Below are 27,183 nucleotides of genomic sequence, written 5' to 3'. Positions count from 1 at the left end.
GCATCAAAATGTGCAACAAACACAACACAAAACACATTTCATAAGCTGGAGTGTGTACTCTTGTGTACACACACACACCCCTTAATACTCTAATATGTCATTTGTTCACAATGTCCCACCACACAATACATCATTATACCATTTCGACTAGACACATTCAAAATGCAAAAAGATTTGTTTTTCCAAACTGTTTGGAGCAATTTGTTATATTTTTGTAATTTTTGTATATTTGTAATTTTGAAATATAACATTAAAGAGTATATTTGATGTGATGAATTGCTCTGTCATTTATCAGATTTACCAATTGTTATAATTTCAATTTGTGCTGGTTAATTATGAACAATGGGTAAAATTGGGGGGCGGGGATGGGCGGGGGCAGGGCTCCATTAGGGCTCCTCCCCTAACCGCATGTGATCTCACTCCAAGCTTTTGATAAAACTTGAGAACCCTGATTTTTATTAAACATGGACCTTTATGTTCGGCCAGATTCAGCTCGAAGTCGTTCATCGTCGGATGCGGAGGCGCGGCAAAAATGACGTCATTGCGGTGTGGGCGGTCGTGCGCGTTGGGTGCGCAAGACTCCATTTCGCTTGGCTATGTGCGCGGCTTTTTTTGTAACAGCGCGCGAGGCTCTGCATCCGAAGATGAACGACTTCGAGCATTTATGCCACACTATAAATTGGTATACTTAAAGTCTGCTAAATTGGAACAACTAATTTTGTACTAAATTCAGTTTAGTTGTCCAAAAGTAGTGCTGAAGTTAAACTAAAGTTGTACTTGGGCCCTGTCCAAAATGGCACACTTCATATGCACTTTCGGTCTTGTGGACTTACAATGGCTGCCGTGTGCACGTGTCCGTTAATAGTCCGTGAGACCGTAGCGTAGGGTGTCCCATTAGTCATTTTAGGCCTCAGAAGGGTGCTCGCGAGCGCCCCCTTTGCGGTCGATATGCGCCCTCGATGCGCACTTTTGCCGAGCCCGCACTGATGCGGACTCCGCAGCAGACTTCTTCCCGACAGTCAAAGCGGCATTACGTCACGAAAGTGCGGACTTGTAGGAAGACCACGAGTGCTTAGGGTGCCATTTGAGACAGGGCCTTGTTTGTGCTAAAATGGAACTATTCCAAAAATACTTAAAGGCCCACTTAAGTGTCTTGAAACGCGCAGCTTTGTATGATGCGTTGGCGTAATTTCTACATAGACAGTAAAAGAAATGGACACAGCGACCACATTGGATTCAACGGAGAAAAGTGAAGTCAATTAGAAGCTCTCACTTCCTGGGGGTCGAGCGTACTGCGCAGACTCAAACTGAGAAATCTGAATCATTCCCTTCCGAAACTTGCAGAGACGGAGAGTGTGAGTAGGAGGTGTCCATGAGCTAGTAGCAGGAGAAACTTTTGCTAGGTATTCTGATTAATTATTTTGCCTCCACATCCCCACGATTGCCCGCAAGCTTCTCCTCCTGTCCATACGCTAATTTCTCTACTGTGCGACAGAGAGTCGCGTGGTTATGACGCAATCATTAGCCTATTTTTACAAAAACTGCTTCTACGGGGCCATAACGTAAGATACAAGGTAATGGAGCCTTTTATACATTTTCGTGTTTCTTTAGAAATAAATAATGTACAAATGGAGTCTTTAAACGCCTCAGATGTAAACTTATTCGCTGTCAAAGTGACGCCAAAATGAATGGGAGTCAATGGAATGCTAACAGCAGGTGATGGTCCCCGGGGAAGCTTCAATTTTTTCTGAAAGATTACCCCCTTGAATTTCCACTGAAACAGGAAGCTAAGACGGGACATATTTAATGGCTCCTCCCCCTTTTCAAATAACCAATAGCGTTTAGTTTACCTCACAGACTGCGAGTCGTACTTGACAGCACCATGGAAACGAATCCGAGCACTGATACGTTGGATTCAATAGTAACATTAGAGGTGTGAATAAATTCTAGCCATTTGATTCTGAAAATGGAATAAAACACACGACACAAACCGGGAAAGAATGGACAGATCAGCCCAGGGACATGACACTTAAGTATATCTTTAGTTGGACCTCAGCACAATTTCCAGATAACCAAAGATTATCTGAAAAAATTACTTGTTTCAATTTAGCAGACTTTAAGTATACCAATTTAGTATACTAACAGTACAATTGCAGGGTATTTATATTAAGTACATAAATATGTAATGTATTTGTAGTATACTTTGCATAAAATAAATGTATTTCAAATACATTTAAGTATATTTAGTTTTCACTAGGGGTACTACTCGTTTCATCATAAGAAGAATGGCATCTATGCTAATGTTAGTCTTTCTGTTTATTCCGAGGTTTACTGCAGTCAGCCGGATCCGGGCCGTATCCAGATCAGATGGTGGATCTGCTCCTAGACACGACCACAACACATGATGTACAGTGGTCAGCCAGATCCGGGCCTTATCCAGATCAGATGGTGGATCTGACGTGACCACAATGCATCCCTGAAGTGTCAGCAGAGATTGTGTCAACTAGACTCTCCCCTGTGAAGGCCTCATCGACCCAACAGCCATCGGCACTAATCCTCAACAAACACGTCTCCATACTGTGATAACTCTGATCTTCAACCAGATGGAACTGGATAAATATTCTGAATGTTCCAATCCAATCTGACTTCTGACCTGTAATGCTGCCTGAATCACTGTTTGTTCGTTGGCCAGAGGAGAACTGACTGAGCCTAGTTCTCTTACGAGAGGTACTCTCGTACTGCGTAATATCTTACGCTAGGGGAAATCTCTTTTCCGCGAGATACTGAAGCCAAAAAATTATCCTTAATTTTGAAATAATGTAAAACGCGTTGCGGCAGCATGCAGACATAGGCGAGACAGCTCGCGCGCCTATTGGCTGCCCTGCGGCAACTGCAGCAGCCTATCGATAAGGCCCTATCGTGACGTCATCACCAATGGGGGCGCTTCGCGCCCCATACGTCACGTCCCGCCGAAACGGGCGTGGCCTGGGGCTATAAATATAGCATCGAAAGGCTAGCTTACCGATTTTTCATCTCTTCAGCGGAGCTCACGCATCGCTGGATCCAGAGAGAAGAAGCCGCGCCGTGGAAACAGCATTTCAGCGGGACGAGTTCGGTACCTGGAGTCGCTGGCCGCGCCGCCTTCAACCACCGTTCCTGCTACGCTATCCGGCGTTATATCCTTTTATTGCATTGTGTGTGTTCGCCGCCGCGACTCACACTCCTTCTCTAAAAGAGCAGAGCGTCTTTTTCAAGATGTCTCATCCATCCTGTGGCTCGTGCCGAGCCCCACTCAGCGACGGGGACCGCCATGTCATCTGCGTTTCCTGCCTGGGTGAAGGACATGCGGCTCTAGCGCTCGCTGACGGCGGATGCCCTCACTGCGAGCTTATGCCTATGGCGACTCTGAGGACTCGCATGGCAACTTTCCACGAGCCTGCACCTCCCGCTTCGACGCCGCGCCGTAAAAAGCGCCGTGCTCAGCGGATCCCTGAGCCTCCCGCCGAGAAAAGCTCGCCGGTGCGCCTGCCAGCTTCGCCGTCTGCTTCTCTCGAGTCTCTCACTCCCGGACAGTGGCCGCCGCTGGCCGCCGCTTCCGCCGGAGATGACAAGGAAGAAGCGGCAGTTTTCGAGGAGGACAACTGCTCTATCCTGGCTTCGGACAGCGAGGATTGGGCGAGCTCTGTGGACCTCGCCCCTTCTTCTGCCCGCGAGTCGTCAGGAAAACGGGCCAGCATTGAAGCTGAGCTGATGCGTCTGCTCACACAGGCCACAGAGAGCCTCGGCCTCGAGTGGTCCGCGCCCGCCGAGCCTACACGCAACCGTCTGGACGGCTGTTTTCTGCAAGGGGACCGCATTTCCACGCCCTCAAGACCCGCCCCGTTTCTTCCTGAGCTTCATGAAGAACTGGCAAAGTCTTGGAGCGCCCCTTTTTCAGCCAGGCTACGTTCCTCTGGTTCGGCGGCATTCTCCGTGGTGGACGGTGCCAAAGACAGAGGATACCTCGCTCTCCCTCTAGTGGAGGAGGCAGTAGCAGCCCATCTTTGCCCGCCCTCTGCTGGACGGCGGACTAAGACGGCGCTACTTTCAAAAGCCTGCCGCGCTACTTCCACCCTGCACAGTCGCGCTTACACCGCCGCTGGGCAGGCTGCATCAGCGCTACACACTATGGCCACTCTCCAGATCTTCCAAGCTAACCTTCTCCGAAAGCTGGACGAGGAAGGCACGGAAGCAGTCAACGTGGCGGATTTAAGGAGCGCTACGGACCTCGCTCTCCGCGCTACGAAATCCGCTGCACAGGCCATAGGGCGGAACATGGCCTCTCTCACCGTTGCTGAGAGACACCTCTGGCTGACGCTTTCAGAAATGCCGGACTCGGAGCGCTCTGTGTTCCTCGACGCCCCCGTTTCTGCTACTGGCCTCTTTGGATCGTCCGTCAAAGATTTCGCGGACAGATTCGCTGAGGTACAAAAGACGTCGCAGGCCATGAAGCACTTTTTGCCAAAGCGCTCTAGCTCCGCATCAGGCCGCTCTAAACAGCCGTCTGCTCGCAGCTCGCAGCCACCGCCCCCCGCCGCCGCTTCACAGCGTCGACAGGCCCGGGACCAGAGACCACGCTCTCGCTCTGCCGGCCGCCGCCCCCCACAGCGTGGGACTCGGCCGAAGGTTGAGATGAAGCCTGAGGCCTCAAAGTCTTCCTAGCCAGCTTAGGAAAACGACGGTGTTCAAGCCCCGCTGCGGCCGGGTTTCCACCAAAACTTCCCGCTCGTCCAGTTCCATTACATGCGACTGTTCCAGTGTACTCTACAGTAAACAAGTCGGTTACATTACCCGCTTGCCTGTACACAAACGCCGTTTTCACGGCGACCCAGATAAATCCTGTAAAGAGCGTATTTTCTGGTATTTCGGCCACGGCCGACGGTGTTATGAGTGTAGTAAAAATGCCCACTGCCCAGTGCCCATTCCTACACACAGACACAGCCCGCCCCACAGGGCTCGCGCACATAAAATCGACTCATGTCGATTGCGCACAGAATGTAGTGAACGTGCCCACGTCCCAGTGCCCACAAACACTACACGCTGCATGTCTCTCGGTTTCTGTAAAAACGAAACCAACACACATACAACCGACTCAGGTCGATGGTGTTTTCAGTGCAAATGTGCCCGCTGTCCTGCGCCCACATTCACTCACAGACATGACGAATCCCTCGGTTTCCCCCACGCTCGCCGTCTCTCAGCTACCTGCCGTGAGAGAGCCGAGCGCGGGCGAACCGCCCGCTGTGATCAAAACACTCCCCGCCTCGAGCGCTGCAAATGCGGTGTCTATAATACAGCATACCGAAGCTCCCCGGTCGCCACTATGTCACGACCAGAGCTCCGATCTCATTCAACCCTTAGCTATGCATGCACATGCGTGGGCAAAGCTTCCCGGTGTATCAGAATGGGTGCTGAACATTATAGAAAGAGGCTATTCGCTACAGTTCGCTCGACGTCCCCGCCGTTGTGCGGTGCGAGTCGAAACCACGGTAGAAAAGGAAGTAGCAAGTGTACTTCGTACCGAAATTGCGAAACTGTTGAGCAAAGGGGCAATAGAGCCTTTATCTCAAGCTCAGAGCGAAGGGGGGCTATACAGCAGATATTTTCTGGTTCCGAAAAAAGACGGGGGTCTCAGACCCATTCTAGATCTAAGACAACTGAACGTAGCGCTTTCAAAACGCCGGTTCAGAATGCTCACAACCAAGAAAATCTTCGCGCAAATTCGCCACGGGGACTGGTTTGTGTCAATAGATCTGAAAGACGCGTATTTCCAAATACAAATAGCGTCACGTCACAGGCGATTTTTGAGATTCGCCTTCGAGGGCCAGGCTTATCAATACACAGTCCTACCGTTTGGCCTGTCCCTAGCACCCCGTACATTCACGAAGTGCATGGACGCAGCCCTCGCTCCCCTGAAACTTCGGGGAATGCGAGTTTTGAACTACTTGGACGATTGGCTGGTTCTAGCTCAGTCACATACGGAGCTCATAGAACACAGAACCATTTTACTCGAACATCTCGAGAATCTGGGTCTCAAAGTCAACTGGGCGAAAATTTCACTGTCTCCCAGTCAGAGAATATCTTTTCTGGGCACAGAACTGGACTCGCTGTCAATGACAGCTCAAATATCGCTACAGCGCAGATTGACTATTCAGCGCATGACAGAAACCTTCCGCCGCGGCACTATAGTCCCGCTAAAGAAGTTTCAAAGGATGCTCGGTCTCATGGCAGCAGCATCCACAGTTCTCCAGCTGGGTCTGCTTCGCATGCGCCCACTGCAGTTCTGGCTACAAGCGCGAGTACCGCGTCGAGCATGGACTTCAGGTCTCTTTCGTCTCAAGGTCGATCAGAAATGCGTCTCAGCACTGATACCCTGGAGAGCGACCGACTGGTACAAGTCAGGTGTAAGCCTGGGGACTTCCTCGAGTGTGAAGGTGGTGTCCACGGACGCCTCCACCTCGGGATGGGGAGCACTGCTCGAGGGCAGACCGTTTTTCGGCCAGTGGTCAGAACGGGAAAAGCTTCTGCACATAAACTGCCTGGAAATGATGGCAGTCGACAACGCGCTGAGGCGCTTTCGTCCCCAAATAGCAGGACACCACGTCTTGGTCCGCTCGGACAACATGTCAGTGGTAGCCTACATAAATCGCCAGGGAGGCATCACATCCCGAAACCTATACAGGTTAGCGAAACGCCTCCTGGTATGGGCTCAGCACAATTTGCGCTCGCTCAGAGCAGCGCATGTGCCTGGCCACCTGAATGTGGGACCAGACAGACTGTCCAGGAACAATGTTCCAGCAGGAGAATGGTCACTGCATCCGCAGACAGTCCAACTGCTGTGGCAGACATTCGGCAGAGCAAAGATAGACCTGTTTGCGTCTCAAGAAAACGCTCACTGCCCGGAATTTTTCTCAAAGAGCAGGGATGCGCTGGCCCACGTCTGGCCCCGCTGCCCGCTCTATGCCTTTCCCCCCATCACGCTCCTACCTCAGGTATTAGAGCGGATCAGGGAAAGCAGATGCTCAGTGTTACTGGTTGCTCCGTTCTGGAAGAACCAGGCTTGGTTCCCAGTTCTTATGCAGCTGACGAGCACTGCCCCATGGCCAATACCAGTGAGGAGGGACCTCCTCTCTCAAGCCAGGGGCTCGATCTGGCATCCTCGCCCGGAGCTTTGGTCCCTACATGCGTGGGCCATCAACGGGTACCCTCTGATATCCCAGAGGGAGTGTTAAACACGATCATGCAGGCTAGAGCTCCCTCTACGAGACGGCTCTATTCCTCAAAATGGTCAGTGTTCTCCAGCTGGTGCACAGCACGCGGCTTTTCACCCCTGGACTGTGGAGTGACGGAGGTTCTCTCCTTCCTACAAGAGCTACTGGATGAAGGCAGAGCCCCATCCACGCTCAAAGTCTATGTGGCGGCTATAGCAGCGTTTTCCAAACCAACACTTGGTCAGTCACTAGGAAGGAACGATCTGGTCATTCGGTTCCTTAGAGGAGCTAAGAGGCTAAATCCTCCCAGACCTCCCTCAGTCCCCATATGGGACCTTTCTACGGTCTTGGAGGCCATGAAGGGTGCCCCATTTGAGCCTATCCAGTCAGTAGATATCAAACACTTGTCTTTCAAAACGGTGTTTCTTCTGGCTCTCGCTTCAGTGAAGCGCAAAGGGGACTTACAAGCGCTCTCAGTGAGCGCGACGTGTATGGAGTTTGGGCCAAATGACTCGAAAGTCATACTCAAACCAAGGCACGGGTACGTCCCAAAATCCCTCAATACACCGTTCAGGGCCCAGGTAATTTCCCTGTCTGCCCTGCCGGTCTCTAACGAGGAGAAGGACGCCAGCTTCCTTTGCCCAGTCAGGGCGCTAAGGGCTTATGTGTCCCGCACGTCTGTTTTCAGACAGACGGAGCAGCTCTTTGTTTCACTCTACGGACGTTCTAAGGGACTCGCCGTTTCGAAACAGAGCCTATCCAGATGGATAGTCGATGCTATAGCGCTGGCTTACACCTCTAAGGGCTTGCAGTGCCCATTAGGTGTCAGAGCGCACTCCACGAGAGGCGTGGCCTCGTCGTGGGCTTGGTCTAGTGGGATTGCCTTGCAAGATATCTGTATGGCGGCAGGCTGGGCCTCCCCGTCTACATTTATAAGGTTTTATAACCTAGAGGTTCCCGCTCTGCAAGCTAAGCTGCTTTCAGTCTAAAAATCGGTACTGTCTGCCCCGAGTACGTCCGGCCCAGAATACCGAAATAGCGCGAGCAACGCTCGTTTAGATCGCGCAGCTCTATGGGCAATGTGTAAGACCCACTATATTCATCAGTCCAGGCCGGGGTCGCCCTGACTGAGTAAATACCATCTCTATAACTGTTCTTATAGGATGCTGCATTACAGGAATGATGCTATTCTAGCCACTCTTCCTGGGCTCTCTGTGAGTCACTTATGATCATGTACTACATGAGCCCTGGCACCTGCCCTTGGGACTTTGGTGCTGGATCATAGCATGCACGGCGTTTTACACTGTTTCCCCTAGCGTAAGATATTACGCAGTACGAGAGTACCTCTCGTAAGAGAACGTACTCGGTTACTAACGTAACCTCGGTTCTCTCTAGAGAGGAAACGAGTACTGCGTATCTTGCCGTGCCTGCGCACGCTCCGGTTCGCTCCGGCGATGAAAAACCGGTAAGCTAGCCTTTCGATGCTATATTTATAGCCCCAGGCCACGCCCGTTTCGGCGGGACGTGACGTATGGGGCGCGAAGCGCCCCCATTGGTGATGACGTCACGATAGGGCCTTATCGATAGGCTGCTGCAGTTGCCGCAGGGCAGCCAATAGGCGCGCGAGCTGTCTCGCCTATGTCTGCATGCTGCCGCAACGCGTTTTACATTATTTCAAAATTAAGGATAATTTTTTGGCTTCAGTATCTCGCGGAAAAGAGATTTCCCCTAGCGTAAGATATTACGCAGTACTCGTTTCCTCTCTAGAGAGAACCGAGGTTACGTTAGTAACCGAGTACGTTTCTCCCAAGGTTTTTTTTCTCCTCCATTCAGTCACCTGATGGAGTTTTGGTTCCTTGCCACTGTCGCCTTTGGCTTGCTTAGTTGGGGACACTTAATATTCAACAATATCATTGATCTGCCTCATTGACACCATTATATGAGAATTGAACTGAGTTATATATATGAACTAAATTAGTAACTTTTTTACAACAAAAATGAACCATCACTGAACTTACTTAAGCTGGACAATGGCCCCAGAAGGAATTACTTCAGGAATTAAATAATATCTGGATTCATTCATATGGTAAATGGTCTCCAGCATGCATTTATGTAGCGCTGTGATTTTAATTGAATCATGTTGTAAAACGGACCATCTGGAGTGTAGTGTTCAATAAAAGCAGAGAACCTCAAATTGCTCGTCTGAATTCATTTATTATATTTTTAAAAGACAAGAGTGAAGCACAATGGAATTATATACCAACCACTATATATTCAGAATCAAGGCAAACCAGGTCAAAAAAGGTGAAGGCTGATATAAAAAAGATTACAAGTTAATACAAGTTCAACTGGCATTAACATGCACCGATGAATGACATTGTTTATTTAGTAGGCTAGTATATTGTATATGTATTGTGCCTTCTGTGTCGATGCAGGTTTGATCATGTCATTAAGGTAATAGCCCACAAGGTGGGAGTGTTGTATTATAGCATAGTCATTCTATGAAAACTTGCCATTTTCTATTCTGAAAATCAGATTTTCAAAGTATTGTTTTTGTTGTGTTTAAGGACTTATTTGGTTTAAGTAGACCCTTACCTGTCAGAAAAAATATGTGGTGCCATCTCATCTTATTTATTTTCCTAAAATAATCAACATGCACATGTGTGTTTTGTCAACCCCGTTACAAACTTCAAACTGTATTTTAAAGTATTTGAGGTGACACATAGAATAATTAGGTATATTATGAAAGATACATCATCCCTGTTTACAGTGTTTATAAATGAAAATAATAAGGAATTTTTCTTCTTCTTTTTTACATGGATGAATACGCTCAAATGCAATCGGCCATGTCACTGTATCTTAGTTTTTAGGGAAAAATCATGACAAAAAGTAATATGTTTATATTCATATCCTAAATACTTGAGGGGGGTATTGTTGTATTTTACTTAACATATTAAAAGAGGTTATTTATATTTGGCTTTTATTTCTATTTATTACTATAGAGTATTCTAAGAGTAACAGGGTTGAGAATACCTGTTCAGGAGACATGTTTGTTTTCAGACTGTTAGTAAGTGGATTTGGAATAGAAAATTATGGAAATGAATGATGACACTGAATACATAGATGTAAAACAGTTATTTTATTAAAATTATGAAAGAATTAAAAACTAAACTCATTTGCATCAACATGAAATTATGCTATCTGATGCATCCTCTCAAATACAATCAGTGTCAAATCAAATCATCTCACAGGAATGTCTGATGAAAAACAGAAGAGCAGCCTCCCCATTAGCTGCAAATAAAATACAAATGCATATTAAATCACCTTTCTTGTTCACAACAGGTTATTTCATATTGTAACTTATATTAGTATGATTTGATATGGGGTCAATACACATTTGTGTTCAATAACCTATATGGATTTGGTATATCAGTTGAATGGGCATTACAAACGTATTTAGGGACAAAACATGCTATTCATAATATAAATAACATTAATAATTATGAATTGAATAATACATTCTAGATGCATTCTAGAGAGGCTAAAATGCTTGTCTGTATATAGCCTACATTTTAATTGAAAAAAAATAACTTTTTAATACATGATATCACGGTAACGTGGTTGACACACTATGATCGTCCCCTTCTGCCAGACTAAACACAACTCAAAGAAAATTCATTAAAAGAGAGGAGCGCTTACTTGTCTGTTTGGCATCTTCCTATAAAAGGCAGATGATGTCACTTCCTGAAAATTATGTCACTTCTGGGATAGTCCATTGTCCCTGAGGGGTGTGTTTATCTAAAGTAACAGGTTTGAGTAAAACGTAGGGACAGTACTAAAATGTTTTTTTTTTTTTTTTTTATTCCAAAAAGGTCAAGAATAAAATACATGCATCAGGTTAACTAACAATTGAGGCTTTTCATAAGTTAAAGACTGCAGATAATTTGATTTTATCCTCCTTAAAAGCCTGTTGTAATAGAAACATTTTACCGTGGGACAAGCCATGTTAAAAAGGTATACAATACAAAAATCTTTAAAATTATTAAAAATAAAATAAATGTATGATTTTTTTATTATTATTTTTTTTAAATGAAGATTGTTTGTTTACCATAGGCCTATCAATTAAACCATTAACCACTACATTTTTTAATATTTTGTTGTTAATACGGCTTTATGGGGTAGATTGGCAAGTTTTTATTGAATCACCCAGCAAGAGATCCGTAATGGCGATATTCTGCTGTTTTCCTCTGTGCATTCATTTTATTTTATTTTTATTTATTTTTTATTATAGCAAATGTTGCACCTATACAAATGCTCACTGGTTTTAAATGTGTTCATTTAGGAATAAGGGCGTACAAAATTTTATCCACAGCATGCACAACATTATCCTACTTTATGTCTTCTCTGCATACCTTATGTCACTTTTACACGTGCCCTAGCTACTTTGTTACTTTTTTTGCTGTATTTTGGATCAAATAAATGCATCCTTTAAGAGCAGAAGAGACAAAACATTAAAAATCTTACCGATCTAAAACTAGTAGCCTATACGATCTAAAAACAAAAAACGGTAGGCTAGTGGACAGTGCCACTTGGGGACATTTCATTTAATATTCAACAATATTGATCTGCCTGCAGTGACACCATTATATAAGAACTGAACTGAACGATGAGCGGTTATATGAACTAAATTAATAACTTTTTTACAACAAAAATGAACCATCACTGAATTTACTTCAGCTGGACTGTTATGCTATTTTCTTCTGGAAACAAACTTTGTTGTATTATTTTCCTGCTATCTCTGTAAAGCTGCTTTGAAACAATCTGTAGCCTATTGTAAAAAACGCTATATAAATAAAGGTGACTTCGCTAGGAAACTACGTGAACCAGCATGTCCCTTCCCGGGCACCGTAATTTGGGTTGAAAATATTTTTTATCTGGGACCTGGCAACCCTGCTCACTCGGTGACTCGGGTGGAGCTCGTTTGAACTTTTCTTTTGGGTCCTATTATGTTTTTGTTGATGTTTCTAAATAAGCAAACTAGCCCATGAATTAAGATTAAGTGATCTTTGAATGAAGACCTATTCTTACAATTTGAACAGTTCTCACCGTTTGGCAGTCTTTGTGTGACATCAGGTGATAAAGGTAAGATCTAACGTTAAACTTATTGAAAATTGTTCGTCGGTGTTTGTTTTAGCTGTAAATGTAGCCTACGTTAGTATTAGTAACTGTGATTAGAGGCCAGTTTGCGACAGTAAGTATCTATGTGGTTTTCTTAAGTCTACTGTATGCTACAACACATTTAACTTGATTTCTAGACGGACGGTTAGTGTGTTGCGCTAGAATACAAAACGGGACCAAGACACAAGTTAATACAGTGCTGAAGATAAAAACTTAATTACTTAAGGAAATAAGACTGAGATGAATGATTATAAAGGTCAGCAAATAATCCGTATGAACGTGTTAATATACATTCACATGAAGCTCATTATGCGAAAATACTTTGTCAAATGAAAGTTTTTCAAAAAAAATTAAAAGTTCTCTGCAACTGTTTCTGAGGCTGGATTCGGAATAACATACTACTCTTTATGCAATTTAAAGTAGTATGGTAGTGTTTAATTCCAAATTCAGCCTGGCTCGTGCTGTGTGGTGTAATGAACGAACATGTCGTTCTTAACATGTTCAGACAGGTGAGTGAGTCAGTTGTGTGTCACACTTTTAGTGAGCAGCATATTAACTGTGAGTGTTACACAACTGTGAAATTTAAGGTTTTTTTCTTCTTTTTTTTTTCTTTTCGAAATGAATCTAATCATAAAGTACCATAGGGTCACACTTTAGATTAGGGTCCAATTCTCACTATTAACTAACTATTAACTACGACTGTTGCCTAAATAAACTCCTAATTACTGCTTTTTAATAGTAACGTAGTTGTTACGTTTAGGAATTGGGTAGGAATGTAGAATATGGTCATACACAATAAGACATTAATATGTGCTTTATAAGTACTAATAAACAGCCAATATCCTAGTAATATGCATGCTAATAAGCAACTAGTTAATAGTGAGAATTGGAGCCTAAACTAAAGTGTTACCGTACCATAGTGTAGTTTTCGTGTTTCATACGTAGAATATTAGCTGGAGCCTCATACCCCATGGTATTGCCAGTACATGTCATGTAGTACTGTTTTGTAAGGGGTATCAGATATTTATAACGGGTGTGAGTGTGTGTGTGTGAGTGTCAATGAATGTTGTAAAGATCTGTGTGTTTTTCTTTAATTAGCAGATAAACATAAAGAGCTCCAGACAAATTCATCACATATGCGTCAAAGTAGCTATCTATTATAACAGTGTTTTTGTTTCACATGACACACAGTTGAGAAACTAACCCTTTCTTCATATCAATTCTTTTTAGAGAAGCATTAATATAATTATACATTTATTTGAGAGCTTAAAGAAATAGTTTACCCAAAATGAAAGTTTTATCATCATTTAAACCTTGTTCAGAATGTCAGTCCAAATCAGATTTTTGTGCATATCCACTTGGCATCCCATTGTATTTAGAAAGTGTGAATGTCAAAGAAATCACATGAAATCCAGTTTTCACAAAACATCCGTTTTAAGCTACATGTGGTTTGAAATCGTATTCAATTCAATTTTTCAGATATCCATTTCAGTCTGGCTGCTCTGATCGGATTTGGCATAGCATTTTTGCTTATGTCACTTTCTTGCGCCATGCGACATTGTTGCAGAAACAAGGTTGTGTTGTTCTCACTGTGCAGGTTGCGTGGAAAATTCTTCATGGTTCAGTGTTGAGGTGTCTTCATTTTTGCGGAGATGGCAGCACAGAATAAAGTTGTTCAGTCTTCTATGTTTCTGCCACTGCTTCTCTAGACATAGTAGTCCAGCGTGACATCTACACATTGTCATATTGGTAGACAACGTTGAAACGTTGCAAACCCCTCCATGTTGTTTTTGCCATTGGACTATCAACTTAACGTCATTGCCATAATAAACCAATGCAGATATTCCAGAAATTGTAAGAGCACCACGGATCGGATCTGAACAGTCTTGTCTGGACAGTCTGATACGTGTCAGTCATTTTGATCAGATAACAATCGGATACACAGACAGTGTGAACATAGTCGTACTCGCCCTCATGCCATTCAAAACTAGCTTTATGAAAACTAGCATCATATTCTTTTTTTCATAAAACTTATGAAGAACATTAAAACTTAAGAAGAACATACGGTAAGAAGATATTTTGAAGAACATTTCAGCTGTTCAGCAAAAGTTCAATCTGTTTATCATGAAAAAAATGTTTATCACACACTGAAGGATTTTTTTTGTGATATATTATCAATCACACTGAAGGTAATTGGATAATTATTATTAAAATGCATTATTTAAAATCACATTTAACATAATTATTAAAATAATTTTCCTCGAAAATCAAGGTGAAAAAAATACCCCAGTGTTGCAAACCCAACTGCAGAAGTTTGCTATTGTTTGTGGTGTCATAACCAGGCAGAACTTTACACAACATCAAAAGAAGCAAAAATGAAACAGATTTTGCAAGAACTATAGGAAATATTGTGCACAACGGCTAGACTGCTGCGTATTTAGCCCAACAAAGATGCTCAGTTGCTTTTAGTTCATGTCTGTGTTTTGTTTTTTCTTTTTTTTCTTTCAGATGGGGTTAAAAGAAGAGAAGAAGGAAACATGTGGGACCATCTGCTTGAAATACTTGCTCTTCTCCTTCAATTTCCTGTTTTGGGTTGGTATCTGTTACTGTCATCTAATGCAGTGGTTTTCAAACATTTAAGCGAGTGCACAAACATTAGCCTAAACAAAAAAGGTTTTAAGTCCTTCACAACATTTTAACTATGTAATATCCATTTATATTTATACTGCAGTGTTCTTCAACCCTGCTCCTGAAGGACCCCCAACACTGCACGTTTTCTTTGTCTCCCTAATCAAACACACCTGATTCAACTCATCAGCTCATTATCACATGGGTTAATGAGCTGATGAATTGAATCAGGTGTGTTTTATTAGGAAAACATGCAGTGTTGGGGGTCCTTCAGGAGCAGGGTTGAAGAACACTGCTATACTGTATATCAATTTAATTTAGGCTTACCTTTCAATGGGATGGGTGCACTTGTTTTTGGGAGCGCAAAAGCTTCATTAGTGGCCTGATGTTGGATACGACTACTAGCAGATCATCTTCTACATCAAGAAGTGATCAGTATTTATTTTTCATGTACTGTATGTAACAGTGGAAAAAGTCTGCTAGCACAAATATGTAGATCCAAATGGAAGCGGTACATTGCCACATTGGATAACTCTTTGTATTCTTCTGCTACTGTAATCCAAAATTCAGGCAGTGTGGAATTGGAAAACTAAGTTTATAATGTTCGACCACTGGACAGCTCCAGCAAAGCATCTTCCAGATTTCTTGGGAGATGAGATCAGATTTCCTAGATTCAGTGAATCGTTGCCGTATTCAGTCATCCAGTTTTGAAAAGCATTGTGAGCCCAAGTTGATCGTGGAGACCATTGCCACCAATGTTCTCTACAATCAACTTGGCTCACAATGGTTTTGCGAAATGCAGCACTGGTTGTGTCTTTTCTGGAAAATACTTATGGAATTGTTCAAAAAGGCTGCAGAGATGATCAGTAGGGCTGTCACTTTATGTTGGAAAATCGATTGCACAATCGATCGGACCAACCAACACAAGATATGAAAACGAAAATAGGGAATCGATTTTAACGGCCTTCTCTCGGAGCACGTCCAGCTACGTACGTCACACAGCAACTGCAGGCTCTGACAAACAGCAAAATATAGCCTACCTCTGCATAATGTGTCTCTTTTTACAACAAAAATGTCTCATGCATACAGATACAGATTCGGGCTACGGGCTACAGTCGCCTACGTAGGTGAAATTTGTTTGACATTTCTAATCGTAAACACAGCCATGTTGAAGCCTGCAGTAATGTTTTTCATTGATGTTATGGCAGTCCACTCTGCTTATTGTTTTCCGAGAATGTTGCACTCCTGTTTGTCATTGTGCACGAAACTTCACGCCAATAAATCATCAGAAATATTTCTGACTTGTGCGCGTCTCAAGCGCCCTCTTTACGTTCGTCCTAATGCCTGTTAGTTGTCCGTGGATTTGCCTATATTTGGAAACGTTTTTAGACGTGGAAAATCGATTTTACAATAGATTCAATAAACACTTATGTCTCAAATCGAACTGGAATTTTTTCATAAAAGTTACAGCCCTAATGATCAGTGATGTGTACTCTCAGGTTGTAAGGTACTTAGTTAGGTAGTAAGGTACAAGTAGAGGTCGACCGATAGTGGATTTTACCGATACCGATAACTAGGTTTGACCGTACTTGCCAATAACTGATTAATCAACCGATATTTTTTTAAATGAATACTGGATAAAAAACAGAAACACAAACAGTGCTGAACTGAAATGTGCTAAATGAAATAAATATATACAGTAAATATTAATATAATAAAATTAGAAGTTCTTCTGAATGAATTCTACAGAAAATAATTTAAACATTAAACTATTACAGGTCAAATGTGTGTTTCTTTAGCTATAACCTAGAATCATATGTAAATTTCAAAAGTAACATTTTTGCAAGTCCAGTTTGTTAACAAGGATGTATTAGCCAGCTTTCATGAACTATATGCATTATGCAATATACATTTTTACAGCATGTATTAATATTTGAGCAATACAATTGTACCTTGAGCATTCTAAGGTTAAAAAAATGTTTTAAAAAGGAAAAAAAATTAAAACTCAATTTAAAATGTATTATTATATGTTGGAATTAACAAACTAACAATGAACAATACTTCTACAACATTTATTAACCTTAGTTAATGCTAAAAAAGGAATCTTATTGTAAAGCATTTCATATAAATCCAAAAAGTCATGCTTAAAGGGTTAGTTCACCCAAAAATGAAAATTCTGTCAGTAATTACTCGCCCTCATGTTGTTCCAACCGCGTAAGACCTTCGTTCATCTTCGGAACACAAATTAAGATATTTTTGATGAAATCTGAGAGCTGATCACTTCTCCGTAGGCTGCTAGGTGGCCCAAACTTGCTGGCCCAGAAAAGTTATTAAAGAGATCGTTAATATAGTCCAAGTGACTACAGTGGCTCAATCTTAAGTATATCAAGCGACGAGAATACTTTTTGTGCGCAAAAACAAACAAAAATAACGACTTTATTCCACTATTCATTTCCTTCTCTCTGGGCCTCTAGTTGGTTCACGCAGGGACGTGGGAACTATATTGTGAGAGGGGGGGCGGGATTCTTGAGGGGGGGGGGGGGGGGGGGGGGTGTTAGTGTAGGCCTATAGTAGCCTGTGTTATGTATCCTGATTGACTTTATGATTAGTTAAACCTGTTTTGCACATGCTACCGGACAGCCTCTGTCTCGTTCACTTCAAGTCTGTGGGCGTTACGCACAGCTCAGTGTGGCCGCTCCAATTTACCTTCAATGAAATCTATGTCAAAACGCGTCAAAAGAGGCAATGCATTTACGCAGAGCAGGGTCATAAACGCGCAGAAAACGTGGCCATGTGTGTCTGGAGTTCAGCGAGCTCCACGGACCGGGACCACTCCTTCAGTCTATCCACGGAGCGCTCTAAAGTCAACAATGAATGATGATCTGCTTTTATGTCATTTTTCCTTTTTTATTCAGAATATTCACAAATGTGTTAGCTATGGCATGAAATATCTGATATTCCGATTGTCAAATATATGCAAGTGGAAGTGTATTGTTGTTTAAACACCTTTATAACGATCGCGTTAGTTGAGCTGTATGCACGATGGGCGCCGCCGTGTTAATTTGTGCCGCAGACGCAGTTCAGAGAATCGGATCTGTTGGATTTACAACACGTGTAAATTTCACATTCATCCACTTCTCCCGAAATACATAAAAGTAAGTGGCTGGTGAACTGGGAGAAGAATAGAGTAAACATTAAAGTTACTTACACAATGTGTATCTGATATGAATAAAACGTGTCGAATTATAATGTAAAGTATTATTATTACCTCCGAAAACAATACATTTAGAATTTGTAAAATACACACTGATGTCTATGCATAGACATCAGTGTGTATTTTACAAATTCTAAATGTATTGTTTTTTTAGTAGCCTACCATATGTGAATTTATATGTCTGAAACCTAAAATAAACAGTATGTGGTTGAAAACACTGAAAAGTTGTGATATATGACAGCTCTGAGCGCGCCTGTCTCTGGCTAAATTCAACATTTGAATTTAGCAGTTGATCATGTGATGCACTGACCGTTCTGATCACACCGGTGTGAAACGCTCCAGGGACCAGCCTAGACTGATCACAACGGTGTGACCGTACGTGCGAAAGGCTTAAAAACAAGAAATTTTATGACACAAAATGTTGAAATGTAGGCTTAAATCAAACACATTTAATTCAGATTCTGTATATATACAATGGAAACCAAAAACAACGAAAAAAACAGCTGGCTGACCCCTAGAGGGGTGGGGAAAAGGGGTGGTGGGGGGGGGCGGCCGACCCCCCCCGCCCCTCCTGTTCCAACGTCTATGGGTTCACGTAGTGTTTTTGCGCTGCGCGTCACACACATGACCAGCGTCGGCCAATAGTGAGCCTACGTGGTGACGTGTAACACAGACGCGCTGCGCAAAAACACTACGAGGCCCAGAGAGAAGGAAATGAATAGTGGAATAAAGTCGTTATTTTTGTTTGTTTTTGCGCACAAAAAGTATTCTCGTCGCTTGATATACTTAAGATTGAGCCACTGTAGTCACTTGGACTATATTAACGATCTCTTTAATAACTTTTCTGGGCCAGCAAGTTTGGGCCACCTAGCAGCCTACGGAGAAGTGATCAGCTCTCAGATTTCATCAAAAATATCTTAATTTGTGTTCCGAAGATGAACGAAGGTCTTACGCGGTTGGAACAACATGAGGGTAATTACTGACAGAATTTTCATTTTTGGGTGAACTAACCCTTTAAAGCTGGCCATCTTTAAATATCTGCAAAGGCCAGAACATTCAAATTACATAAATGTAGGCCTAGCCTATATTACATGAATAGTATCTCACTTTATTTGCTTCTATTTTAGGACACTTGATGATTATCTAATCAAAATAACAATATGTATTGCAGTGATAAAAAAAGATCTGAAATCGAATGCATTTCTGATTTGATTATGTTTCTGTCGGCTACATGAACATATCAATGTTGAGAAAGCAATCACGTCGCTAGCTTTAAATATGCAACTTCACCGGCTAATGAATGCATAAAAGTGACCAGCTAGATATAAACTAATGCAAATAGAACAATTGCGACATTAAACATTTTGGTCAGGTTTGTGTGTGTTTTTGTCACATTGTTTTAACCGCTTGAGGTAGCCACTACTGTCCTCTCTATGAAGGTAAAAGAGTAGCAAAACTCAAGAGCACGTAGATGTGAATTTGAGAACTTGTACAATAAATATTCGTTCTTGTACGCTAAAATTTACACTCACAGCTCCAATGTGAAAACCTGTAAAATAAAAATCTGAAGTTGAATGTTGAAATTTGCACTCGCAGACAATACAGTTGTGTTCAAAATTATTCAACCCCCCCCCAATGCTGTAAATGGTTTTAGGGAATTTAGTGTACATTTGTAATTGTATTCAGAATGAAATCCTACAAGGACTTCTTAAAGAACCATATGCAACTAAAATGACATCAATTGGTTTTGTAATACAGTAGTAAATGTTTCTTTTGTGAATTCTTCATTGACACAATTATTCAACCCCTTAAAGACTACCACTCTGAAGAACAGAGGTTCATTGAAGTGTTTTCAATCAGGTATTGAAAACGCCTGTGGATGTCAGGGAGCAGCAATAAAGCCTAATAAGCACCAATTAGGCAGCTTTAAAATGACTGTGATACTCAGCTCCTTCTAGACATTTACTGGTGTGGTTACAAACATGGTGAAGTCAAGAGAATGGTCCAGGAAGACAAGAGAAGAGGTGATTACTCTTCACAGGAAGGGCAATGGCTATAAGAAGATTGCAAAGATGTTAAACATACCAAGAGACACCATAGGAAGCATCATTCGCAAATTCAAGGCAAAGGGCACTGTTGAAACGCTACCTGGTCGTGGCAGAAAGAAGATGCTGACTTCGACTGCTGTGCGCTACCTGAAGCGTAGAGTGGAGAAAAGTCCCCGTGTGACTGCTGAGGAACTGAGAAAAGATTTGTCAGATGTAGGTACTGAAGTTTCTGCTCAGTGCTCAGACAATACGGCGCACCCTGCGTAATGAAGGCCTCCATGCCAGAACTCCCAGGCGCACCCCCTTGCTGTCTCCAGACTGGAACATTTTGAAGTGGCCATCGCAGTCACCAGACTTAAATCCGATTGAGAACCTCTGGTGGGACTTAAAGAAAGCAGTTGCAGTGCGCAAGCCTAAGAATGTGACTGAACTGGAGGCTTTTGCCCATGATGAATGGGCGAAGATACCCGTAGATCGCTGCAAGACACTTGTGTCAAGCTATGCTTCACGTTTAAAAGCTGTTATAACTGTAAAAGGATGTTGTACTAAGTACTAAGATTGAATGTCACTTGGGGGTTGAATAAAACTGATAATAATGTGAGCACAGAAAAGACATTTGTGGTTATTTCATTATAAATGTTATGTTATATTTGTCTGACCTACACGTGCCTCTTTGATTTAATTGTAAGCAGGATGACTGAATGATCAAAATCAATGTCAAACCGGCCAAAACAATCAATTTCAGTGGGGGTTGAATAATTTTGAACACAACTGTAGTCACAAACCTGTATTCTGAATTTGAAGCTGCAGACAAGTAGTCACAAATGTGTAAAAAGCTATTCACAAAAATACAATGACAGACACAAACTTGTAATATATATTTGCACTTATTCTTACATTCACACTCACAGTACAACCTCAATTATGCACTTGCAACTGCTCAAATCTGTCACTGCAAATAAAAATTTTGCGTCTTGACTTTTGCTACTCTTTTCGTGATATATTAGATGCAAAACTAACTTGTGCACTTAAAACTCAGTGGCGGCGAGAGAGAAAGGGGGGCGGGAGTGGTGGTGCTCAAACGAGCCATTTTATTGGTTGGTGCATAGCCAATGAAATGGGACTTTTATTTATCACGTATATGTACGTGATGTCATGAAACCCGCCTCCTCGTGGACGTTCTGAAACGCTAACATGGCTTAATGAATTAGACTGATATTAAAATAAATAAATAATATTATCAAACTTAGTAAACACCATACTAATTAAGCACAGGCTACTATGTACAGAAAAGCTGATGAGCCCAGAATATGACGAAAGAAAGCAAATTTGTGTTTAGTGCAAATAAACCTGCTGCCTGCAGTTTTATTAATAATGTATAACAAATTGTGTTTTTTTTGTTTGTTTTTTTATAACTGTTGGTCCATTAATCCTCATTAAGTGTTTTCTTGGTTTTCTATGGGAGGGAAATGCTTAATGTACAATTAAAGGCGTTGCGTTCATATTATGTGCTCATTTGCTTTTCTATATGGTTTATTAGTAGGCATGGTGTTTCCTGAGTTTGGTCTTTTAATACCACTGTCTTAATTAAATGCGTTGCGTTCATATTCTGTGCTGATCTGCGTTTCTGTACATTGTATTATTAGTATGGTGTTGTTTACCGAGTTTGATAATATCATTTATTTCTTTTAATATCAGTCTAATGCATAAGCCATGTTAGCGTTTCAGATCTTTTTTTCTTTTTTTTTAATACAACAAAAAAAAAATACAAAGATTTGTACATGCATATACACCTCACAACAAGTAGAAAATAACATACATAAGAATATGTAAAATAAAGTAGGTCGTGCCAGGGGTTTAGCGTTTATTCTGGGCTCATCGGCTTTTCTGTACATAGTAGGCTATGGTTAATTAGTATGGTGTTTACAGAGTTTGATAATATCATTTTTTTACTTTTAATATCAGTCTAATACATTAAAGGGGTGGTATAATGCCCTTTCCACAAGATGTAAAATAAGTCTTTGATGTCCCCAGAGTGTGTATGTAAAGTTTTAGCTCAAAATACCCACAGATATTTTTATATAGCATGTTAAAATTGTCAACTTTTGAGGGTGAGCAAAAACGCACCGTTTTGTGTCTGTTCCTTTAAATGCAAATGAGCTGCTTCTCCCAGCACAGAGGGCGGAGCTACAGCAGCTTGCACTCACACAGACATGCACTGAAAATTTCAAAAACTTTTAGCCTTTTATGTTCAAACTGGATTCAGACAATGATGGAGAGACTCAAGAAGAAGTGACAACATGTAGAATGCAACAGGATGTTTCTGAATGGTTAGTTGATGAATTTATGTAGCTTATGTGTAGTTATCTTCTAGTCATTGATTAGCATATTCTGTCATGATAATCTATAAATCGTGTTCCGGGGGTGGGGTTTATGTAAATTTTAGGGTTGGTGATGTCACTAACCCGGGAGGAATGTCATGTAGTCCCAACCAGCCGTTTGTTGTAGTCCTTAAAAAGTGATCTCTTTAAAATAAAATATCTCCCTTTGCTTTGAACTTTGAGCATTGTAACTTTGCAGATGTTGTTTATGCTCAAACAGCAATATTACACACTAACTAAAGTTTAAAAAGTGAAATCATAATCAACCACCCCTTTAAGCCATGTTAGCGTTTCAGAAAGTCCACGAGGAGGTGGGTTTCATGACATCATCACGTACAATAGAAGTCCCAATTCATTGGCTATGCGCCAACCAATAAAATGGCTCCTTTTTTGCACATAGCACTGGTGCTACAGAGGTTGAAAGTTTTGTAGCACAGGCCAAACAGTTGTAGCACAAGTATAAAACGTCTGTTATCATCCCTGAAAACAAACAGAAGTAATGGAATGCATCACTTAAAGAGGCATTGATGTTCCATAAAGTGCACAGAACACATAACACCTCTTACACCTTATCATTACACATCAAAGTAGAACAGATCTGTGGGCAGACATCACTAAATAAAAACTCTTGTTTGCAAACTAGCACTAACCCATCCCATGACACTCCTCTATGAGACTAATACTGTTAACAGTTGCATCATTTCTTTAGTTTAGTGCATAGTGTGTGTGTCACAGATCTAGCATGTCTGCTGGCTTCTCTTTTGTATTTGGTCTCCTGACCCTTTTAGAAGAGGTCATCCATTTAGCTACTACCCGATTTGGATGACCAACCCATCACCAGGGTTCTCAAGTTTTATCAAAAGCTTGGAGTGAGATCACATGCGGTTAGGGGAGGAGCCCTAATGGAGCCCCGCCCCCGCCCATCCCCGCCCCCCAATTTTACCCATTGTTCATAATTAACCAGCACAAATTGAAATTATAACAATGGGTAAATCTGATAAATGACAGAGCAATTCATCACATCAAATATACTCTTTAATGTTATATTTCAAAATATACAAAAATTACAAAAATATAACAAATTGCTCCAAACAGTTTGGAAAAACAAATATTTTGCATTTTTAATGTGTCTAATCGAAATGGTATAATGATTTACTGTGTGGTGGGACATTGTGAACAAATGACATATTAGAGTATTAAGGTGTGTGTGTGTGTGTGTGTGTGTGTGTGTTTGTGTGTGTGTGTACACAAGAGTACACACTCCAGCTTATGAAATGTGTTTTGTATTGTAACTTAGTGTTTGTTGCACATTTTGTTGTGAATGATAAAATATCTTTTTGCTTTTTCCCTGACATCTTTGGAAAATACAAATGCAATGGCAATGATTAATGTATGTTTTGACAGGATATAAAATATTACCCAGAGCACTCTGCTTTAATACATGTAGCCTTAATGTAACTAGAAAGACTATTAATACAGTATAATATATAATTTAAAATAAAATGAAGAAATACATCTTCATTCCTTCCCATACCCACTAACATTTCCCTTAGTTTCAGAAAACGTAAGCTAGCCAAACTGAGCCAAAGCTTCTTGCCTGGTTGCAAAGTAGTTGTAGAGTTTTTGACTGCATCAATAATAATGTATACGATGGGCTATATATGAAATGTTCTAGCCTAAAAATGTTAGACGAGAGCTGTGTCTGAAATCGCTCCCTATCCACTATATAGTGCACTATTTAGGGTGTCGGCCATTTTGTAGTGGTGTCCGAATTCTGAGTGAACGACATCATTCCCTACATTCGTTCACTACTTTTACCCACAATCCTCTCTGAATTCGAGTGTACATCCGATGTACACTTGCTGAGACACTATTTCCCACAATCCAACACGATAAGGCGATAGAGCGCGAATGAAGAATAAATATGACGGACGGCAACAATGTCACCATGGCAACGGCGCACGCGAGATAGAAAACAATCATTTGAAGGACATTTAACAATCATTTGACTGACTGGAAACCCCGCGAAAGTAATGAAAGTAATGTTTAAATAACGTTTTTTTTTTTTTTTGACAGTTTTATGTATTTATTTATTTATATACCGTTATATCTATATTTGAATAAACAAATGTGTTGTGTAGTGTTTTGTTCTCTTTTATTTTCACATATAAATGTAAAAAGTAAATAAATATGACAAGCAAGTCTTTTTTTAAAATCAAATAACGCAATAAACATGAAAAATACATACATACAATTGTTACATTCAATTCATACAGCCAAAAAAGGAAATATCAAGGTAAGTAATGTTTATGACGAAATTGTCCGAGCTCTCTGGCGCGTGATAATTATGTCAGCGTCCGAATTCGCTCACTCATTTTCATTCACTCTTTGCTGATGTAGTGCACTCAACTGCCATTCACTATGTAGGGATTAGTGAATGAGTGAACGAGTGAGCGGTTTCAGACACAGCTGAGCTTTCTTCCAACTTACCTTCTCCATCACGACGTGTGTTCTCGCGATGTTGTTGGTTACCTAGTAACGAACGTACGGTGGCCGAGAATGTTCCGTCAACTTCCGTGTGTTCCCCTGCATCTAAGTTGCCTAGTAACGAACGCAATCTGGCCGAGATACGTGCAGAGGCGGATCTACTGGGGTGGCACGGGGTGGCAGCTGCCACCCCTAGTAAAGGTCTTGCCACCCCAGCTGCCACCCCATTGAAAATAAGACGACATTTACGGTAAAAACCTTTGTTTCCTGGGCGCCCCTAAACGCATCATGACTTGAGTAGAAAATACTTAGCTACGTCCAGGGGCGTCGGACTGGGGGGATAAAGGGTACCGAGTTCCCAGGGCCCGAGGCAGGGGGGGGCCCTTAGAAGTCAGTTTTCTATACATACATATACATGCACTAACATTTGTATAGCATTTATGTACAAATAAAAAAGTACCTGTGCAAAACTAAACTTGTAGTTAGGCACTGGTTTGGTATAAAAAAGTCATTTTCATGCTGTGCAGGGCCCCACCACCCCTCTCGAATGAATGTAAATGGTACGACTCGCAGGTCAGGTGCTTCTGCTACGGACCCGCGGTGAATCAGTTGATGAGAGACAGGAGGAGCTGGAGTGAGCTGTGATAGGAACTAGGAAGACAGGGGAAGAGTCATGTTTTTCCTTAAGAAAGGAAAATAAGGGGCTCAAAAACGAAAAGAAAAGAAGATTAAAGAGAGAAAGGCAAATGAGGGCAAGCAGTTGCTCACTCAGTTTTTTTTAAAAGAAAGGTGAGCTCCAAATGCATCATCGAGCATTGACATTGTTTTAACATAAATATCTACTCCAGGTAGAATAGCATACATTTATGTTCGTACTCTGTTTGAATAATATACCAATACTTTATAGTATCACACAGGGATGCAAACAGCGCGCTTTTCGGCGCCTCGCGCTTTTTTCACGTCAGTTTGGGTGACAAAGTCATCTGAGGCCATTCCATAGCTTAATGTGAGGGACAGATGTCGTATTACATCATTAAAGTTTACGGAAACTCGTTTTCCCTCCTCTGCGGCTGTCAATCTCCATTCAGTAACAGCTAACTAACGTTATTCAAACAGCGCGCGCGCCTCTGTCGGTTACAGCAGGATGCACGGTAAAACTCTCTCCAATATGATATATTAACATTATAATGCTTGATCTGTAGAGAAAAGGCTGTGGATTTGCATAAAATGACTTTATTTTGTTGGAGTTTGTTGCTGTTTTTAAACGACTCGCTACCGTGTGCCTGTTAGATCACAAACAGCACAAAGACTATGAATCGGCATCAAACGCACAATAACTGGAATTTAAAACTGAAGAAACAAATGATCAATAAACTGTTGGACGGATAAACACTAGGATTTGTGTGCTCGACATGTCTTCGCTTTGTGCCGTGAACTTTTAAATGCACACTTGCTGTGACTCCATGTCACTTTGAGCACATCATTCTGCACCCGCGATGCGCATACGCGCCCTGTTTTGAAGCGTTTCATATTATCATGGTTTTGCGCACTGAAAGATTATTAAAAGCCTATATTTTTTTATACCTAGCCTGCTCAATGCATTTAAAATAAGCATAATTTAATTGTGTATTATTTCTGTGTAGTGTAGCGTAGGCTATATAAATACACTTCTAAATTCTTGACATTAATATATAAATATAAAATTGAGAAATGTATGATTGCCTAATTGAATTTTATACTAATAGTACTAATAGCAATTTGTTTTTATTAACGTGTAGATTTGATAAAATTACTGTGCAGATTTTTTCAAGAATTACTTTTTGCTGCTGATTTATAGGCCTACACTCAATAAGTTTAATAAAAATACATAATAATACATTTATGTCATATTTAAAGGTGTTAACCGTAATCTTACACTGCAAAAATCAGATGTTTACATGAAAACACTGTATATTTCCCTCCGTTGTCAAAATCTAACACCCGCAAAAACACAGATCGTT

The 27,183-nt window shown here is 41.6% G+C and overlaps 1 protein-coding gene and 2 long non-coding RNA genes across 3 annotated transcripts in view; 1 reads left to right on the top strand and 2 right to left on the bottom strand.

Annotated features, from left to right (window-relative positions):
• LOC309508555 overlaps positions 1-27,183 on the bottom strand; it is a 320,760-nt gene that overhangs the window by 213,160 nt on the left and 80,417 nt on the right. The window lies entirely within an intron of this gene.
• The window catches only part of cd151l (CD151 antigen, like), a 47,275-nt gene continuing 32,261 nt past the window's right edge, over positions 12,170-27,183 (top strand). The window contains exons 1-2 of the mRNA XM_082183100.1: positions 12,170-12,389; positions 14,934-15,017. Coding sequence (XP_082039226.1) covers positions 14,934-15,017 — 84 coding nt within the window. The 5' untranslated portion in view covers positions 12,170-12,389. The remainder of the gene's footprint in view (positions 12,390-14,933; positions 15,018-27,183) is intronic.
• On the bottom strand, positions 23,535-24,976 carry LOC309508633. The gene is made up of 2 exons (XR_014209625.1): positions 24,065-24,976; positions 23,535-23,988 (listed from the first exon to the last, which is right to left on the bottom strand). It is a non-coding gene; the product is annotated as an uncharacterized lncRNA (long non-coding RNA).

Source organism: Leuciscus leuciscus, assembly GCF_965113295.1.
Source record: "Leuciscus leuciscus genome assembly, chromosome: 10".
In the NCBI taxonomy this organism is placed as follows: domain Eukaryota; kingdom Metazoa; phylum Chordata; class Actinopteri; order Cypriniformes; family Leuciscidae; genus Leuciscus; species Leuciscus leuciscus.
This window is presented reverse-complemented; position numbering and strand designations above follow the sequence as displayed.